Here is a 20995-nt window from a genome sequence, read left to right as displayed (position 1 = left end):
AACCACTGAACTACAGGCCCCTGACTTGGGACAGGCACAGTGATACATACATACATAACGTGATGGGGTTAAACATATTAGCGGTACCCTAACACTCACTTAACCTTGGACAGTGGTGTAACAGTACAACATAAGAACAAACTATAAAAATCATTTTTTTTATCTCCTCAAATTGATACAAATGGAAATAGATCTAACAGAGTGGACGTGTCCGGGTACTTGTACATGAAGCTTCTGGCATTTATGAACTAACGCTCTTCTTCTGAATCTGAATCTGAATTCTAAGACAAATCATTTGAAACAACCTGATCATCCGCTGTCCTATCACAGTCTAAAATCTCATCTTCTTAAACTGATTTAAATGGACAATAGTTCTTCAGTTCTCACTACACTGAGGGTTTACACTGGGAATAGAAGTAATAGGAAGAACCATATTTCTATGGACCGTCTTCCGAGCTCGATCATGTTTCTATCTTATTATATAAACAAACTTATAAGTAAGGGTTATCGTACCAATATTGTAATTAGATCTCTGAATATAGTTTACATTGGCACTAATATCGATTTTGTCACTAGCAAATTAAAACATAACTAAATTGTATCTTCTTTTGAGGCGGGATGTATAGAGACACAGACACGTTAATTTTCATCTCTATAGAAGTCGCTCCTCACTATCCTACTACCTACATTTATTTTTGGCATTGCACAAGTCGTGACTTCTCTGACTGTTTATGACGTTAAAAAACTAAATCCCTGGGATCCCAGATGTTGATTTTAGTCTCTGATGCATGATTTTTTATTATTAATTGTTTTTGGCTTTTAACTAGCTGTCAGTAACTGCGAGTACTCTCAAATCGTATTTTCTTGTTTATAATGCTTTTTTGTTATTTTATTTTAAGAATTGAATGCTTCTTTTTGTAATTTATTGGGGTGTAAAAGCGTTGACCGAAATACATTTTGTATGAAGCGCGGAAGCGCTTCATTCTATAAATGTGCGCACGGTCAACGCTTTTACAACCCTATAAATTTAAAGCCAACCAATAACATGGGCTGTATCTAGTTGTTTCGTGTTTTGTTGCTTTATAAGGATGTTCTATCCAGTGGTGCAACATACACTTTTCAATTGGATTTTTTAATCCTCATCATGAGTACCCATCATGTGTATTAAGCTTTGGTTAAACCGCTCGCACTGACCGTTCCCTCGCAAGTGATACGACGATATGTTTAGGCCGCCAAGTCTGCACAGTTCCTGAATAACCTTACTCTCATAATAACGCCCCATAACTTTTCCCATAATGCTCTAGCCGTGGCGGACTGGGTTTTCGAAGGTATAGATTGAGTGTAAAATGATCAGTAATGACCAATATATTTTCATATCCTCCCTTTGATTGCTCAAAAGTTAGAAAAATATACAAATGAACTCCAACAGATAGGAGGAACATATTATGACCAATTATGTGGAATCATGCACTTCGATTTTCTGAGTATGCAGTTTTGACAATTCAAATTTGCCTCTCTACGTCTCTATCAGTACCTGCCCAAAATATCGTGATTTCACAACTGATAAAGTACCATCGCGTCCCTGGTTACATCTTCAGTACTGGATCCTTGTAAATGTCTCTAGAATAAAAAAGCTATCAAATAGAAGATTTTATATTTTGTATAGAAGCACCGTTACATTTTTAGCATAATGAAAGTTTGTCTATTTCAAACATGGAATACTGTGACCACTATTGGTATTATATGCTATACCGACATAAACTGATCAATCTGTTTATTCACGTAAAATTAAACTAGAAATATTCAGTATATTGGTTTTATTTCAATATGTTTAAGCTGTCGCATATTTCAATCAATCAAAAAGTATGGTTGTCTTTCCTTACCTACCGACTTGCAGACATTTTCAGACACACCAGAGGACGAGATCTTGGTAGATGTACAGGTTGCTGATGGAGTAAATACTAATTAATAAAGGTATGTTCTGCTTAATATTTTATTATAAAACGTTTTATTGTACTTCTGAAATGTTTTCTGCAGTGTATAAATTGTCAGATAATAATGAAAAATAATGAAGTAAATTTACATAGTGGAAAGCTATAGTGAGGTTTGCATCGATTTTACGCGATTCGATACTCATGATGTTATTACAATGCTATACGTTTGTATACAGATCTTAGTACACGTTAAAATACAAATATTTCCTCATAAACAACACTACTAAAAAATAGTTAAACATAATTGCTAACAGAATATTATATGACCTGTAATGGGTGAACAATATTCTTGGCTCTGAGAAATTTTGAAATTTGTTTTTGAATATAAGTATATTAGAGGGACGAAAGATACCAGAGAGACAGCCTAACTCACAAATCGGAAAATAAACTATCAACGCCATGGCAAAAAATGAAAAAGACAAACAGACAAACAATAGTACACATGAGACAACATAGAAAACTAAAGAATAAACAACACGAACCCCACCAAAAACTAGGGGTGAACTCAGGTGCTCCGGAAGGGTAAGCAGATTCTGCTCCACATACGGCACCCGTCTTGTTTTGCTCATGTTACAACAAATCCGGTAAATAGTCTAATTCGGTAGGGCACATTCATGAAAGGGAAGGGGATTGTAGTTACGACGTAAGGAACATATCCGATATCATTTGTGAAAAGGTTATTCTATAACGGGCAACCAACTCATGATGGCGTCCGTAAAATTTACGAAGGGATGATTTCAACTTCACCATTCGGAACTCTTGGTTTTATAGCTTCCTTGTGAGCAGCAATCCCCTATCAAGAAAGTCATGATAGGAAATGCAAGCACGGGAATATCGTATCAATTGGGAGATATAAACCCCGTATGCAGGTGCTGCTGGAATGTTGCTACTTAGAAATGGAAAGTTCAAAATTGGAAAGCTGAAATCATCTCTTTTGTCTTTTTTTTTGTCTTCTTTTGTCTTTTGTCGTAAAGTTTTGTTTTCAAATGTATATAGGGCCGTAAGTGTTCACAACAGTAAAACATTATACATATTTGATTTTACTGGTCCGAGACCACAATTGTCGTCCCTGTCGTCCCTTGATTTTCGTTGTTCATATAGTCCCTAGTGTTGACAGTGGGTTACTTGCCATTAATTTTTATACCCCTTCCAAATTTATTTCTGTAATTTTCACTGTAAAAAAAATTTGGGTCCAGAATTTTAAAGAAAAGTAGTGATTTGGTCCAGCTGAAAAAGGTTTAAAATTAGCACTTCGGAAGCTGTCAACAGATTTCAAGACGCCCTAAACATAAAATTGTCCATATTTTGAGTTAGAGCCGATGAAGTTTTCTATAATTTTGAAATAATTTGTCCCAAAAGTAGTACAACACACTGTGAAAGTTTCTTTGAGAAAGCGCAGGTGGGATTTTTTGAAATTTTCATTTAAGTCCTAAAAGAAATGCACTACGAAATAATTGTGGTCTCGGACCTACTACAGTACCAAACAACGTCGCGTCGTAGCTACCCGCCTCGAGTCGAAGAGGTTGAGTCCCGGTCAAGTGAAATCAATGATGTACTAATAGGCATTTGTTGATCCTCCCTTTGGAATGCAAGGTTGGTCGGCCTGCATGTATTCGTAATAACGTGTCAGGATAGGGTGACATTATACCTTGTGAACTAGCATGTTGAAAATCCTGCTAATTAAGGGTGTCAAGCATCAAAATGTGTGCCTTTAAGTTATTTTTGTTATAAATCTGTTTAAAATAATTGTATATTATTAAACTTGACAAGAACAAATCGTAAACATTAATTTAACGAAGTCATTTGTTTTTAATTTTCAAATCTGTTTCAGAATAAAACCCAGGATGTTTAGCATGAGAATAGAAGAAAATTACACAAAAATGGCATGGGACAATATATCACAAATTGACAACAGAACCGTCATCTTTAGAAACTGGACAAACCCTGTAATTGGCTGCTCCACCTGGACGTCACCCAATCATTTTCTTTTTCAGCTGGCAAACTGTGTTCTATTAATAGCCCTGTTTGCTCCAGATGGAAAGAAAGGAATACTTTTCATGCATGGGTTCTTTGTTTTGGGTAATAGTCCTATTGTTATCTTCTATTAAAATATTGCTCGCTAACAGTTTCTTTATAAATTAAAAAATATAGTACTATGCTGATGGTATATTGTAAATTAATGTAATACAAAAACCTTGCACGAATGTATTTTTTATGTAAGAATTTTTAACAATGTTACAGTTGTTTTTTTAAGTTTAAGACAAATTATTCAAAACCGATAATTTAAATTATTAACATATTTAAAAAAAACGCCAGAAGTGTTTTTTTTTACGTTCACATTGCATATACCATTTATAAATCTTTTACAGGATTTTTACTGTTATCGGTGTGGTCATGGGTTGTACTATGTGCGCCTGATTTCTTTTCCTGGAATTTTTCTTTCATGGTTCTGAATGCGATTCAGACATTATTCCTGATGTACCACATTAGACCAGTTAAGTTTTGTGATGAATTAGAACAAGTTTATGTGGCTCTCTTTCAACCGATGAAAATACCAAGGTATGTACCAAACAACCTTTTGATCAGTGAAAATTGAAGACGAGTTCCGATTTAATCTGATTTGCGATTATTGTATAGACGACATACTTTTAAAAATGTTTCTTAAAAGTAATATAATTTTGTAATAAAGAACTTTCTGCAATTCATCAACAAAAAATAAAAAATAAAAAATCAGTAGAATTCTTTTTCAGCTGACCACAAGTGTAAGCCTTTTTCATACGATCGTATACAGTAGAGTATAAGAGAAATGTTATGAGTATTATTTTCAAAATAAAACTATTCTTTATCGGTCTTCCCTATACCTGCATACGCCTGCGCAGCTCCACGCATTTGTTGCTATATCAATTGTTTATCCTGGCCTTTATAACTTAGACCTTGACTTATCACCACCTATGTCACAATGATTGACTTCCACTTCATACCATGTTAAACTATTGTTACGACTTATACAATCCGGTCACTCGTTATCATATTGCCCTTATGTATATATTGCAAGATATCAGCTTTCGTGTCATTACAGTTACAAAGGTGTGAAATAACTAGGCTTATGCCAAGGAAACATATTTTCATTTGGGACTATTATCATCCCCTAAGGAATTCACATTATACATTTGATAATTCCATCATTTTATTTGTCATAGATTTAGTGAGGCCTCAATATAAGCTTAGCCATGGGAGGTAACCTTATAATCAGTGATCCATGTATACACATTTTAGTAATGTGAACAAGAAGATGCAAATTTTCGTGCGGAAGAACTAAGCTTATTCGTTAGTTCAAAGTAGGCCTCAAATTACAACTTATAGTTACTGCCAGTCTGAGTACTCTTATATATATACTCTATGGTGTTCTTAAGCAATCTGGGGTAATATCGAGCTTCCAACTTCCAATACAAATACGCCTTTGTTCTCGAGAGGAGTCAAACAATTTCAAGGTCCACCAGTTGATGATAATAACTGAACCTTTGTTAAGATTTTTTGCAAATAATATGAATGTAATATTTGCCACTAGACAGTTAATGACTAATGATCAATTAACTCATGTTTCAGACATTTGTTTAAGAAACTGGTCTCCACAGATTATTGTACTTTGACATCACTCCACGAAGGCGAGGCATACGCTACACAAGGGATCAGTAAGACGGACAGACTCGGTCTTTTGATGTCTGGAAAGTAAGCTGTCTCATTTATATGTACTTTTAAACACTTCAGTATACTCCCGCGGATCAAGCTATATTGTCAGAAGGATATAGCTATTTGTATGAACGTACTTCATTTTCGATTATTATGTGAAAGAGTTTGTCCATTACTTACCAAATATTGGTCGTTTACCTGTAGGTTGAATGCAGTTGCAACAGTTATATAATAAAGTTTTTCTGTCATTGAATCAAGGTCTGAGGTTGGTAATTTACCAGTATATGCTATAGTTTATGTAACTTTGTGAGTTTGTCTTTTACTTACAGTAGGGAAGCCACCCAGCAATATTTCTACCGCTACAAAACATTACAGATTACAAGTTCGGCACTAAACAGTATGCACCCAAAGTTTCTTGTTTTGTCATATCGATCCATTATAAGCACATCAATTTCCTTATTCACTATAAAATTGTAAAAACATATAACATCAAGGAAACATATATGTCTTTGTGTTGAGGTAGCATTTTAAAAGTTACCTTCATGTCCGTTTTTTTTCTAAACATGTCACATATTCATGATTTTTTTCTTCTCTTTTTTTCTTCTTCACAGAATGAATGTTTACAGTCATAACAACCTCCTTCACCAAATACACGAAAAGGAATTTATTGACTCACCTGAATTTGAATCTGGTGTTGGCGGCGACGAGAAATACCAGGTAATAATCATTTCATTAAAAAATATAGTTTTAAAACAATATGATTAATTGAAAGTTAGTAAGATTTGGTTGAAAATATTATTTTGATAGTCATTCAAAACTGAATCACACTTAGCACCAAACGAGGCAACAAATAACAGCTGTGTATGTTGCTCTTTGTTAATAATCGATAGTAGGTTTCAACAGTTCTGGGACGAGATTTGCGCTTTGACAAAGAAATTAATACCATGCAAAAAAGTCGGACAAAACAGGTCTAAAGTCATTTCATTTTATATTATATGTTTCACACAGACACGTCCCGATTAATCGGTAATCTATTATATTCCGCATGTACGTATACATTCGTAAGACATCGATTGACCGTCTAGCACTTATTAGTCGGTTTATATATATATTGATATTGAAATATTTTTACACTTACGAATATCATAACATTTTGTACAAATACGACTACAAAAACTCAACACCAACAATATATTTAAAAAATCTTACGTTGATATGATTGAATGTATACTTCGCTTTGTAGGTATCAATCTTTGCCGGATCTATGTGTAGATATATATTTTGGTCAAGACACAGTTTGGAATATTTGTTGATAAAAGAATCTTACCTTGCTAACGTATTCAACATTATCCTAGGTCGAGATATTACCAACAAACTATATGCTTTAAATGAAAAGGTAACAATACAGATTTTGAAAGTTTCAGGATGTTATACTGATGTTGTTAATGAAAAGAGATTTGGTATAATTGTCATTTAGACGAATCTCCTCCGGAAATCAAAATGACACAGACGTAAGCAATTTGGATGGTTGTTTGCTTTTATTTAAATTCCTTGATTATTGAAATTATAATGAAAGACAAGTATGGTTCACTCGAAATAGATACAAATCATATATTAGCATGCGGTACCTGTTATTGTATTTGAATTTGAAAACAAATATGTTTTTTGAACTGAGACATACATATTGAAAACGTAAACTGGTCTTGTCAATTAGGGTTTTCACTTGGAATAATAGCCCATTAGCAGTGCTACCAAACAGGAAGTGGTACACTGGTGTTGACTCGACGATCTTCTGTATTGAATTTGAACGGATATATTTTTTTCGAACGCTTTGAATCTCAGAAACAAAATACAAAATCAGTACTGAAATATACTTTAATGAAGCATTTTCAATTTTGATAAGCATATTAGCCATTGTTAAGAAAACAGAATCAAAAGTTTTTATAATCTATAATTCTGCAGGTAGCATTAAGAAAAGGGTCACGAGTTGACATCAGACTACCGAGTGTTTCGTCCTCTCTAAAGGCGAAACAAGATTTACGTAAAACCGTAGCTGGTGTAGGAGATGAAAGTCCGTCTCATGCTCCACAAACCATCATCGATGACACAGGAGACGATGACGTGTATCTAGATGGTATGTGTTCATTATTGCAAAACGAGTTAGTTGTTATGATTTTAATGAGTATTTCAACACTAATTGATAGAATTGTAAACCATAAATTCTTAAAGGGGCACTAGCTACGAGATATATAAAAATCTAAAGTTTGATTTTTTCCTGTTCAATCAATAATGAAAGTGAAATAGTGAAATAACAATTCACTTTTTGCAGCCAAAAAGGTTCAATTTTGTCAAATGACGCTAAGAAACATTGATAATTAGTAATTCACTTGCAAGTGATTCAATTTAACCCCTAGCTAGAGATTGACAACGCATGCATTGTACGTATACTGGTTATTTTAAGAAAAAGAATGTCAACAATGAAAGTGAAACTACGGTAAATCATTTGATTACTAATTCGATGCACATAAAATCCTTCTTATACGGTTAAAAACAATGAGAAACATCTATTTTTAATCTATAAAATAAAATCAAACAGATCTATAAAAATCCAATTGCACGTGCTGGTTTAATCTATTCATATCTTTATTTATGTTTACATCGCTTATATGGTCATCTGAGGTCAAATCGGTAGGTAATTAGATGGCGTCTGGACTAAAATAAACACGAAACGAACCTATATATTATCTACCCCATGCTCTGTAAACTGTTTATTTTAGACTTCTGATAGTTTGGATAAATGTTTTACATTGTTATAAATCAAATATGAGACTTTGAGTCAAATCGGTGACCATGAATTTGACAGCTAGTGCCCCTTTAATGTTTCAAGACTACCATACGTTTAATTTTAAAATTCGAGAACACGATTTGCTGTGTAAATTTGGGCTGATTAATGTTCAGTGACATTTAAACAGTTTAAGCGTTGATAAGATTTAAAGGGGCACTAACTGTCTAAAAATTCATGTTCATAGATTTGACTCATATTTGATTTATAACCATGTAAAACATTTATTCAAATTTTAAAAAGTCTTAAACAGACAATTTAAAGGACTTTGGCTCCATACTATGTAGCTTCGTTTCGTGTATGTTTTAGCCCCCACGTCATCTTAATAAACTATCGAGTTGACTGAATACCTTCGATGGTCATATAAGCGATATAAACATAAATATAGATGTAAATAGAAAGCGAACTCGGTTTTCGTTTTTTTAAATGATTTGTGCACGAAAATGCATGAATGTTACTTAACCTTCATAGCTGTTGCCCTCATATCACCAGGGCCCCTGTTTTTTTTTATAATTTTGCTCTTAATATTTTTTAATAAACATTTGGCAAACAATACATTAAATGATATGAGGGCAACAGCTATGAAAGTTAAGTAATGTAATGATCCAAAACTTGAAAAATGAAGTTAATATTATCATTTAAAAGTATCATCGATAAGAAATGTTTGATTGCGATGCGGTTTTATAAAATATATTCACAATATAACCTTAATCAAACTTTGACACAAAATGGAAATGAATTTAATATTTCAGTCATTACTAGAACAACTGATTGGACATTGGACCTTGTCATGTTACTAGAACAAAAACTGAATTGTTTAAGATAAGTTTTGACATATTTCTGCATTGTACATTTGACATATTTAATATGCAGTATCAAAGTGCAACGTTAACTTATCGAAAGAAAGATATACGAATCCTTTTATATTGATTACCCTTTATCTGTTTTTCTCTTTGATAAGATGCAACCTGTATTTGTACTCCTGTATTGACGCGAAAAATCATTGGTGCACTCAGGTGTGTATTGTTATTCTTTGTAAAACGGAAAGTTTTCTACACTTAGGTACTCATAAAACTAATTTTATGAAGAAAAAGAGAGACCCTGGTGTGTTGTGGGTTTGCTTTTTGTCATAATTTTATCTTTTTCTTGCATATTTCTTTTAGGTTTCATTCCGAAAAAAATAAGATTTGAACCAATTTTTCTTTATTGTGTAACATCGTCCTGACAATACGGGGCATATTATTTTTCTCACCGACTATTCTACATAATATTTAACCTCGCATAACATATTATAAAATGCCATATATATAATACATTTTTAGAGAGTGTTGAAGACCAGGAAAAAGAAGGGCTATTGAACGGTCATCTAAGACAACCATATTTTCGGGGTCCAAGTCTATCAACTTGTAGTGAATTTTCTCGTGGAGAGTCACCAAGATGTTCCATTAATTCTCATTCAAGCAATTCTGGCATTCATATCAAAATGTGACTACAAAACTGTTTTAGTACCGTTGGATGATCATTTTAATCACTAGCTAATGTGAAATAATTTTGATAACTTGAGTAAATGAATATATATAGTTCTTCATGTCAGAGAGGTATTTGTATGTGCACACATATGTCAGGATAAAATTTGAAGATCTAATATTGTTGGGATACATTAAAGACGAGTTATACATAAATTATTGTGTAGGCCAACGGTTATCGACAGAGAACGTCTGTCGTTAACTTGATACATATTTATACGTATATAATATACTTATATGTTTCCATACTAGTACTAACATACTCGGATACACACACTTTTTTTCTTGTGTCGTTTCACATTTTGAGATCTACAGTGTCAGTAAGATCATATTCAACCCCTCCTAAAAACTATTTCATAAGGTTTTTTTCTACCAATAGAAATTTGACCCAGTTCGAAAAAGAATGTTGTAGAAGCTTTCTAACCCAAATGTTAACAAAAAATGTATCAAAAATACTAAACAATGTTCATTAAATAAGTGACAATATTCACAAACCGAACAGCTTAAAGCAACTGTAATATTCTTGACTTTGTATATGCATCCCGAACATAATGGTGGGTTAAACCTGTTTTTATAGGTAGCTTTTATAACTTTAATGACAGCTGTTGATAGTTCCGTCGTATTGATACATATATAGTGTAAGCAATCCAAACAGCCATTGTTGGTTGGCTGACAGTATTAACGGAATCCGGCAGCCAAAATTCCGTTAACATACATCATAGATTAACAACACATCTGACATAAAAAAAAACCAAAAAAACATACAGAATTATCTCTCAAAGATGCAAAAGAGAATTTTGACCAATCCGCATTAGAAATACAACAGCAAAAAATAACAGCTAGATACACAAATACTGAGCCGGCCCACGTTCACAGTCATACGACAAAAAGGAACAGAGAAGTATTGACTTTTAAAAGACAAATAAATGGAACATATTTTAATTGTAATATTGTGATCTCATGTGCTCCGGAATGGTAAGTATATCATTCTAAACTTTTGTCACTAGTAATTTTGCTTATGTAAGTACAAACCCAGTGATAAATTCAATTTGTAGGTCATATTCGGGTAAAGGGGACGGGATTGAAACAAATAAATGAACACTGAAAAGTCAATAAAAGGATAGCAACGTCAGCACCGAGACTATCAGATAACTCCTTGTTTTATCTATAAAGGGGTTCAGTTTACTCTTGCTTTAGGTTTTATTGTTGTTTCTTGAACCTTTATCTTTTGAATGTCTGTAATGTATAAACTGATAACCGTCTTGCCTATACTTTATCATGAAAAACTTTGTTTCAGTTTCTAAATTTCACACTCCGTCAAGTTAAAAGACTAGAAAGTTTATGTGAGCGATTGTTTATGAATTTGATGACGTCTTAGGGCTTGATAATAGTCCTTTGCGAATCTGATATAGCTTAATCTATTGATATTAGTAATAAACATGTTGAAAATGAAACTGCGACTGGTGTCACATGTAGAGCAGGATCAACTTCTCCTACCTTAGATTACATCCAGTTTTTTGTGTGGTACGTGTGTATGAGTGTTTTATTTTCTATGTGTGATTTGTAAATTGTTATTTGTTCTCTGGCGTATTTTTTTTTGGATGTTATGGCGTTGTCAGTTTGTTTAGACTGGTGAGTTGGAGTATAGGTATATTTCGCCTCATATTCCCAATGCTGCGTTCACACGCTGTATCGTTGGTTGGTTTTACGTTTTTGACCTTTTATTTTTTTGCGCTTGTGTCAGTTTCCTTATTCTTTTGGCTCAGATGATATTGATATTGATATATTTATATTTTTTCTTTAATAATCATCATTATATAAACACGCTTAATATCACATACACAGCCTGAAACTTATTTGAATTGTAATATTGTGATCTCAGGTGCTCAGGAAAGGAAAGCATATCATTCTCCACTTGTGTCACTAGTTTAATATGCTCATGTAAGTACAAACCCGGTGATAAGTTCAATTCTGTAGGTCACATTCGGGTAAAGGGGACGGGATTGAAGCTTCGACATATAGAACACATCTGTCGTCATCTGTAAAACAGAATGACTTCATCTTTAATACTTGCAATTGGTTTAATAGCTTCCAAGTGAGCAGCAATCCTCTATTTAGGAAAGATGAAAGAAAATACAAGCCCTGGGATATAAAATTAACTATAAGATATATACTCCGTATGCGCTGCTGGAATGTTGCTACTTAGAAATGGAAAGCTTACAATTAGGAACTAAAATCATCTTTTTTTTCGCAAAGTTTTGTTTACTACCGACCCTCTTTCTCTATTTCGAAATGTAAGTTAAGATATGTGGCAGACTCAATTGTATATGTTGTATCTCAAGTTCGATGAGATAAAGGCGTTCAACATTTATCAAATATTGAATTATTTACGGAAAACACATCATCTCAATAGCGAAAGTGAATCTAAAGGGTGCTACTAACTTCTGGTATGAATTCAGCTTCATACGAAATATGAAACAAAACTGAAACAAAAGGAGCACAGTTTATTGTACAGATTGTTTGTTGAAAAACACATCCTGCAAACATAACAAATATGTTTTCAAACAAGTAATGAAGCCTCTTGATAATGTTTGTTTCAGAGAATTTTTTTTTAAATCAGAGACATTTTGTACAAGATACGTTTCATCCGTCTCTTCGACACGATGTATGTAAATTAATTTAAACACTGTTTGATAGTAGGGTCTTTGCAATTGTAATATATTTTCGTTTTCTCCTGCCAACTTCTGAAAAGAACAAATAATTTGATCTTTTTTCGTTTTTTGCTTTATTTCACACCGTCTGATAACAATATATAGCTTAGCACACCAGTTGACATTTGAACAAGTGAATGTAATATTTATTGCATTATATTTTTCTTTGAAAAAGGCACTATTTATAATCAATCGTCTATATACCAAGTGTTGTTTTAGGCATTTAGATAAATGTGTTATAGCGTTATCTTTATTTCTTTGTACTTATGATGTGCAGTTATTCAGCTTCTCAATGGTTTGTTTCAAAACTATTCTTATCATATAGTTTCTGTTATTGATTATTACATTTTAAGACAATTTCCATTCTCTATGTGAATGTCATACATGTAAACACATCAAGTTTAAAAATATTAAATACTTTTGTGTACTATCTTTCACATATAAAAATACATTATCAACCACCATGAAAGAATTATACGGAATACAAATGCACTACTTCTACTAATGGAGCTATAACGTATATATTGTGACATTGATATAAACAGTTTGAAATTGTCCTTTTGGATACCGTTTCTCCTCACGCGTTTATACAATGTTCAAACATAAGCAAATACTTCTACTTCTGCTACTGCCATCACAGCGTTTTTTCCAACTCTTGATAATTTGACAAATCGACCATCTACAGGTTTCTTGCATTTTAATATCAGATGGTCCTTGGTACTAGCAGGTCCACTATAATGTGTGCACAGTGTCATATTATTAGTTGTTGGCCCAACTGTGATATCCATATCACGAATGTAATCCCTTTTGAAAGAAACAAACAGAAACTGATTTACATATGTATATGTAAAAGCATACAAAATCTATGTCGGTTTGGATTAGAAAATAGAAAACATAATAGAAAAATTACACGATTGCTTTATGGAGTAATCTCAAGACAATACTTTGTATTAAATGAAAATATTATCAACAACATGATGACAACTTTAATAAAGTTCCATATTCATGCATATGAATCTATGCAGTTTAAGACCCAAATAATGGGGTAAATGAATTTTAAAGAAAACGTTCTCTTTGAATTTTCCTTTGATATATAGTATTGATTTCAAACTTTTACAGGCTCTTCTTGGAAGATAACCTATTTTAATTAGATTTTTTTAAAAGGTTTTGTTTAATTAAACAGCCAGGTAACAATGTATGTAGTAGTTCAAATAAAGACAACAGTAGTATACCGCTGTTCGAATTTCATAAAATCAATTGAGAAGAAAACAAATCCGGGTTACAAACTTAAACTTGGTACAGGACATTGTAAGAAAAAAAATGATGGGTTGACCCTGGTTGTGTGGCTAGCCAAACCTCCTACTTTTATGACATTGTTAAATATAACATTAAAATGACAACATTACATGACAGGACTTCAATACAAATAAATGGGGAAACATACAGGACAGAGAAACACACAAATAATAGCTATCAAAAGGTACCAGGCTTATATTTTAATACGCCAGACGCGCGTTTCGTCTGCATAAAACTCATCAGTGATGCACAGATAAAAAAAAGTTCGAAAGCCAAAACAAGTATAAAGTAGAAGAGCATTGAGGACCAAAAACTTCAAAAAGTTGTGCCAAATACGACTAAGGTTATCTGCCTGGGATAAGAAAATCTTTAGTATTTAGAATAATTCATACTTTTGCAACCAGTTAATTTATAAAAATGACTATATAATAGATATACATGTTAACACTGAAGTGGTGATTGACTACAGAATAAAAACGAATAAGTAAAACAACCTAAATCAGCACTTAAAAAAAAAACACTGCCGAAAAACGTATTATATGTTAGCCAAAGAGATCGACACAAAAGTGACGTCACATTTAAATTCCAAAAAAATTCCAAAAATAGGATAGAGGTCAAGATTAGGTTTGTAATACTGATATTACATGTATTGATAACAATGAATATTACAATGCTTATTAATATGAAATTGTGGTAGTAATTAGGTAATTAATTGTATTATCTAGCTATATCGGTATTTAATCTAAATCGAACAGTAAACCAAATACATCGTGTAAATTTAGTTTACCCAAACTTAAATCTTATAAATGAACTGGATGGTTAATTATATTTCCCCTAACACACAAAACTACAAACGATAAGACATTTGACAATATCCGATGAGAATAAAAAATATAACATCAAAACTAAATACATGAATTCTGGATTACACAGAAGTCCTATTTTTCGATCCAACTCTGTTTTCACTTTGAAGTTTCTTCCGGAAACTATCGTGTAAGTGTAACTAAAACTTTTACCAGTATGTCATCAATGTCATGTTCTTTAATATTTTTTAACAAGTGAGAAACAATTTTTATATAAATGGTTTATCAGTTAATTGATGTTCCAACCTCATGTATTATAAAGAGGACAAATAATGGTTTACTTTTACAAAGTGTGACTTGGATGGAGAGTTACCTCATTGGCACTCTTACCACATCTTCTTCTAAATCAATGTCACAAACAAAAACTAAGGGAATAAATACAACAAAAAGAAGTACCACAACAAAAGTAAAATAACAAAAAATACTTAACTCCGAGGAAAGTCATAAACTGAAAGTCCCTAATCAAATGTCAAAATCAAAAGCTCAAACACATCAAATACATCAAACGAATGGATAATAACTGTCATATTAATATAAAAAAAGAAATGCGATCGAGATCATTGACAGGATAATTGTACTCTATTATGCATACATTATAGCATATTTCAAGAGATCTTTACTTAGTTGTCCATGTCTAGCATTTTTTGAATATTTTTTACGACCATAGTCTCGAGATTCCTAAATCCAGGTTTGAATGTTTTCTTCTATTGGAAATGTTTTTGTTATCGTTTCTGAAACTTGCGACTTGCGTTCTCATCAATAATGGACGTCAATTCATCACAAAAATAGAAAATAATTTAGGTAATTACAAAATGAAGAAGAATGTTTAAGGAACTATATGCAGCTGTCGAGGTTTAATGTTATATATACATTTTACTTTTTATACACAGCGCACAACAGTGGATAACCATATTTCTGTAAAAGGTTTAAAAAACAATCATGATATCGTTCACATTTTCACAATGAAAAAGAATAGTTGTCACCAGTTTTTTTTTTAACTTACCACAACAGTCTGTACGAGCAAAGACTTGTATTCTTTTCACTGTAAACACGGTTCCCAGGTCAAGAATCCAAAATGGATTGGTTTGTGACGACGTATGTGAGAATGTGGAGAGATCACCATCAATGGCATTACTTGCAGGAAACGTCTTGGTGTAATATTCTGAACTTTGCTGTACATGTTTGTCATCTAAGGAAACTTCAATGATGTACTTGTCTAAAAAAACATTAAGTTAAGAAATACACTATAATTCGAAAATGACACACTTAGACAACACTTCAGAAAGCTTTTAATATGATTTAAGTATCATGATCATATAGCTTGATGTTTTTACATTGTTGTTTATAAATCCAATTTTAAAGTGGACAGAAGAATTTCGTAGATTTAAAAATCTCTCTCAAAAATAGTTTCTGACATGATGTTGAATGTACAATCGTGATACCCAAGATGTATCAAGTTTGAATGTAAACTAGCACTGTTTCTCAACAAAAAATTGTATGTTTATTGAAGTAGGACATCAACAATAATCTTTGATATGACTTTACATAAAGTTTGGATACAAAGGGAACGAATAATTGCAATAACGAAACCGATATTACAATTAGATTAATAAAAGTCTAGCATTGGTTTTATAGATTTGTATGTTTTTGCAGTTTTTGCCGATTGCCTTTTCCCTAGCTACTATTTTCTGGTATGTTATATAAACACATATAAAAAGAGATGTGGTATGATAACCAACTTGACAACTATCCAACAGAGGTCAAATGAAGTGGATGTTAGCAGTTATTGTGACTTCTTTAATACTTTGTTGAAATTTTTTTTTCGTGGATACAGGTGCACCACGAATTCAAACGTCGACGAATTATACATTTCGCACAGGCTTTGTATGCAGAGATTGGCAAAACTACGAAATCAAATATCTAAGATTATGAAAGTTTTCCTTTAACCACAAAAATTGATACCCACGAAAATAAATGAATCCACAGTATATGCCTGCAACAAGGAGAAAAATCAGTAGCAATTGACATGATAAAAAAAACTAAGTTAAGGTAGCTGGGGTATCTTCCTCCTTCTTCTATTTTGAAAAAGCAGATAGCAAGCGGTCTAGATATTAAATAAAATGTGCAAATTTCGATAGATGTTTGTTATTCACGTGAAAGACTTTTCATATTGATAATGAAAACTATGTGTTTATCATATTTTAAGGCTGTATTTTACATAGAAAAAATTCCAACAGAATATTTTTGATAACTATTCACACCACTGGGTCGATGCCATAGCTGGTGGACGTTTCCGTCCCCGAGGGTATCACCAGCCCAGTAGTCAATTTGTGGTGTAATTTTCTATTTATCACTATAAAAAATGTATTTCCCGTTTATAGTCTATAAACAATATGACAATTTTGTATCGTTAAAAAAATTACCTGACCAATATTTATAAAGAAGAGGGGAAAGATACCAGCGGGACAGTCAAACTCAGTCATAGATCGAAAATAAACTGACAAAGCCATGGCTAAAAATGAAAAAAGACAAACAGACAAATAATAGTTTACATGATGCATCATAGAAAACTAAAGACTAAGCAACACGAACCCCACCAAAACTGGGGGTGATCTAAGGTGCTCCGGAAGAAAAAGTAGATCTTGCTTCACATGTGGCACCCGTCGTGTGGCTCATGTTATTACAAACCCAGTAAACAGTCTAATTCGGTAGGTCACATTCATGAATATGGGAGGGGATTGTAGTTACGACGTAAGGAACATATCCAATATCATCTGTGAAACGGTTATTCCATAACGGTCAACCAACTCATGATGGCGTCCGTAAAATTTACGGAGAGAACATCATCTATATAGCGGAAAGTAAAGTTAAAGGATATTGATAACTTCTTATCTTTCTTCCTAAGAAGTTCCAAAACAGACATTTTAAACAATATGTAGTAAAATTATGAAAAGAAAAATAAGGGTTAGCGGGGAAGTTTTTGGGGGCACTAACATGGATAAAACTAGAGGATTCTGAATATTTGACAAAAAGTCAAAAACTAGAATAGTGAACATTCTTAAGTTAGTAACATCGGCTTACCTAATAATGTTTGGGTGATGTTATTTTTCCAGTCATCTGTACTTTCTTGAAAATCGACGAATTCCTTCTTCAAACGATCGGAAAGTTTATTGATTTTTTGTTTGTAATGTCTGGTCATATTAAGAAACACTGCATCAAGTTTCCCCTCGACATCACGTACCAAATCTATCAATGTTTGCTCAAAGTGTTCAGCAGAAATAGATAAATTAAAGGAATATTCCTTTAATTCTGTTTGTAGATAATCCTGTCTTGCTTTCAAACTATCCAACATATTAACAATTTGAATATCAAACATATGTTTTGTGCTCTTTTTTTCGTTTGAATATTCCTTTAACATCATAGACTTGAGCACTCCTAAGTTTTTAACAATCATTTCTTCAATATTCTCATTGTACGTTGAATTAATACTGATTTCGATGTATTGCTTCAGTTCTCTATTAACTTCAGAGACGTCAAGTTCTGCTACAAGTGGAGCCTTCATATTGTCTAGTAACGGCATCCGTACATCACATGTTCTCCCTTTGCAAGACTTTGCAGCAAACATATGAACTGTACATGTAAGGCAAAACAGTAAAATTGTAAAACGCTCTCTAACGATCATCATGTTAGTATACCGATATACAGCTCTGAAATAAAGCTTAATCCGTCGTTTCTTTAACACTATAAAAAACTGAATGCTGTAAAGGCATGAATCATAAGGGTTTTTATACCAAATTGTTTATATGTAATTCCATTTGATAAATGTCAGACGCCTATCAAACGAACCTGTGTATATTCATCCTTAAGTTTTGTTTCATAATGTTTACAATTTATGAGCCGTGTTTCTATTGATAAAGATTTGAACGAGCGATGAACTTTCTCCAGCTGTTTAAGATTTAAATGTGTGTAACGGTACAGATTAGATCTGTCATAGATGCAGAATTAGAACGACTGATGAAGTATAGCAAAAGAGGGACGAAAGATACCAAAGGGACAGTCAAACTCACAAATCCAAAACAAACTGACAACGCCATGGCCAAAAATGAAAAAGACAAACAGAAAAACAATAGTACACACGACACAACACAGAAAACCAAAGAATAAACAACACGAACCCCACCAAAAACTAGGGGTGATCTCAGGTGCTCCGGAAGGGTAAGCAGATCCTGCTCCACATGTGGCACCCGTCGTGTTGCTTATGTGATTACAAATCCGGTAAATTGTCTAATTCGGTAGGTCATATTCATGAAAGGGAAGGGGATTGTAGTTACGACGTAAGGAACATATCCGATATCATTTGTGAAACGGTTATTCCATAACGGTCAACCAACTCAAATTGCCACCTAAGTTAAAGTAATCAAATCAATTAAGAATGACTAATATTTATTATATATAATTACACAGGCTTGTATTCAGGACATAATATTTATACAAAAGTAATAAAAACATAATATAATAAAAAATACAAAATATAAAATTGACGTTACGGGCAACATGCTAGCAATTGATATGTATTTAAAAAATAAAAAATAAAATACATATCTCAATTAAATTCACATTATTCGAGCATCTATCGCGGCACTTGCACTTGACGACAGAGTGTAGATGTGGTACCGTGACTTCAAATAACTTTCACCATATACTTTAAGGAGAAAGTCACGAGCCACTTTAGTATACATCAAACAGAAAAATAACTCGTAGAGTATTGAATGAAACCTCAAACAATGTGAACCTAATAGCAAAGCGAGCCTTTTAAAAGAGAGTATTTACAAGAGCCCGAAGCATAATTCAAAGAACAATTATATGTTACTTCAAAATACCTCTCTACGAGTGACATGTTGAGCGCTGGCCCATCCCATGTCAAACATATGTAACTCAAGTATACCCACTCTTTTAGTTTATTTAATTAATTTTAATACCTGCATGTTGAGCGCTGGCCCAGCCCATGCTTAGAGGGTATGGGCTCACTTTGCAACCTGAGACGGATAACCTCGAGTGAAAAAACCATTTGCAAACTAAAACATGTATCCAAAAGAACTGTCAAATGGACAAACAAATGATTCGTTCACCCGACGAGAGGGCTGCCTAGTTATCCATTTTATTCAGGGCTGCCTGAGAACTCAGATAATAATTTTGTGACAAGTAAAGAATGGATGAAATTCATTATTACATTGCCCATGCAAACGAAATGCTACACATGCTGCCCTTGTAACGCATTGAGTATCCCCAAAATTATTCCGAGACAGTGGTTGTGCCAAATTGAATATTGGTACTTATTTATATGTTTTCGACTAATTAGAGCAAACTTTACAAAAATAAGCAGAAATCGATAGTCTTCTTAAATACAAAACAAAAAATAAAAATTATAATAACGAATCACTAATTTCCCTTCTAACAAAGTTTGAATCGTAATTATTTACACATTTTCGAAAGAGCTTGACGAATGTCAACTTCAGATGTTCTTATATAACGACTGTAGCAGTCAGATTTCCAACGTCCTAAAGTTTGAATCATATGATCTTGGATACCATTAGAACTACAAGTTGTAGCTGCTCCTATTCGGAAAGAATGTCCACTATATTTATCGGCATTTAAACCCAAGTGTGATAGAATTGTTTTCAATTTGTCTATAAATAACGATCGGCGTAAAGCTAAATTACTACTGTCAACCAATAGCGGATCATTATCTGTTGCACCGTTCATTTTTCTGGATGTTACATATTTTGACAACTGTACATATGGACAAATATTGTTATTAGTTTTAAATAGATTACTCCATGACGGAAAATGTCGGTTTTGGATGCCTTCAAACATAGATTAACTTGACAATCAGATAAAAATACTGCATCATCCATAGTTAAATTCAAAGCTGAATCAAATGACTGTTTGCATGTAAATTCAGAACAACGCAGGAAACCGAAAAAACCTATAACAGATGCAGTTAACATAGTAAAATCTAAATGCGGATCGAAAATACTTTTCTGTAAATGTTGGTAAATCTGTTGCAGCACAC

At 33.0% G+C, this 20995-nt stretch overlaps 2 protein-coding genes across 2 annotated transcripts; one reads left to right on the top strand and one right to left on the bottom strand.

Annotated features, from left to right (window-relative positions):
* The first annotated feature begins 1865 nt into the window (after positions 1-1865).
* LOC139490828 (popeye domain-containing protein 3-like) lies at positions 1866-10560 on the top strand. Its single transcript, XM_071277866.1, has 8 exons — positions 1866-1974; positions 3826-4073; positions 4364-4553; positions 5601-5723; positions 6296-6401; positions 6928-7080; positions 7647-7818; positions 9849-10560. The coding sequence occupies exons 2-8, from the start codon at positions 3839-3841 to the stop codon at positions 10013-10015; spliced, it is 1146 nt and encodes a 381-aa protein (XP_071133967.1). The 5' UTR covers positions 1866-1974; positions 3826-3838; the 3' UTR covers positions 10016-10560.
* Positions 10561-13359: 2799 nt separating this feature from the next.
* Positions 13360-18944, bottom strand: LOC139492692 (uncharacterized). The gene is made up of 4 exons (XM_071280843.1): positions 18004-18944; positions 15926-16138; positions 15236-15287; positions 13360-13567 (listed from the first exon to the last, which is right to left on the bottom strand). Exons 1-4 carry the CDS (start codon positions 18605-18607, stop codon positions 13360-13362), a joined length of 1077 nt encoding a protein of 358 aa, XP_071136944.1. The 5' UTR covers positions 18608-18944.
* Positions 18945-20995: the final 2051 nt, after the last annotated feature.

The sequence above is a fragment of the Mytilus edulis genome, chromosome 10, assembly GCF_963676685.1.
Source record: "Mytilus edulis chromosome 10, xbMytEdul2.2, whole genome shotgun sequence".
Classification (NCBI taxonomy): Eukaryota; Metazoa; Mollusca; class Bivalvia; order Mytilida; family Mytilidae; genus Mytilus; species Mytilus edulis.
Note: the sequence above shows the minus strand (reverse complement) of the source record. Positions and strands in the feature narration are given on the sequence as shown.

What these genes read in the sequence shown, in the direction of transcription:
- LOC139490828 (XM_071277866.1), top strand. Translation starts at nt 3,839, where the DNA reads ATGTTTAGCATGAGAATAGAAGAAAATTACACAAAAATGGCATGGGAC. An exon ending in CAACCGATGAAAATACCAAG is followed by an intron (nt 4,554 to 5,600) that starts GTATGTACCAAA and finishes CTCATGTTTCAG; the next exon opens with ACATTTGTTTAAGAAACTGG. An exon ending in GGTCTTTTGATGTCTGGAAA is followed by an intron (nt 5,724 to 6,295) that starts GTAAGCTGTCTC and finishes TCTTCTTCACAG; the next exon opens with AATGAATGTTTACAGTCATA.
- LOC139492692 (XM_071280843.1), bottom strand. Translation starts at nt 18,607, where the DNA reads ATGATGATCGTTAGAGAGCGTTTTACAATTTTACTGTTTTGCCTTACA. An exon ending in CATCACCCAAACATTATTAG is followed by an intron (nt 16,139 to 18,003) that starts GTAAGCCGATGT and finishes ATGTTTTTTTAG; the next exon opens with ACAAGTACATCATTGAAGTT. An exon ending in GTGGTAAGAGTGCCAATGAG is followed by an intron (nt 13,568 to 15,235) that starts GTAACTCTCCAT and finishes TTCTTTCAAAAG; the next exon opens with GGATTACATTCGTGATATGG.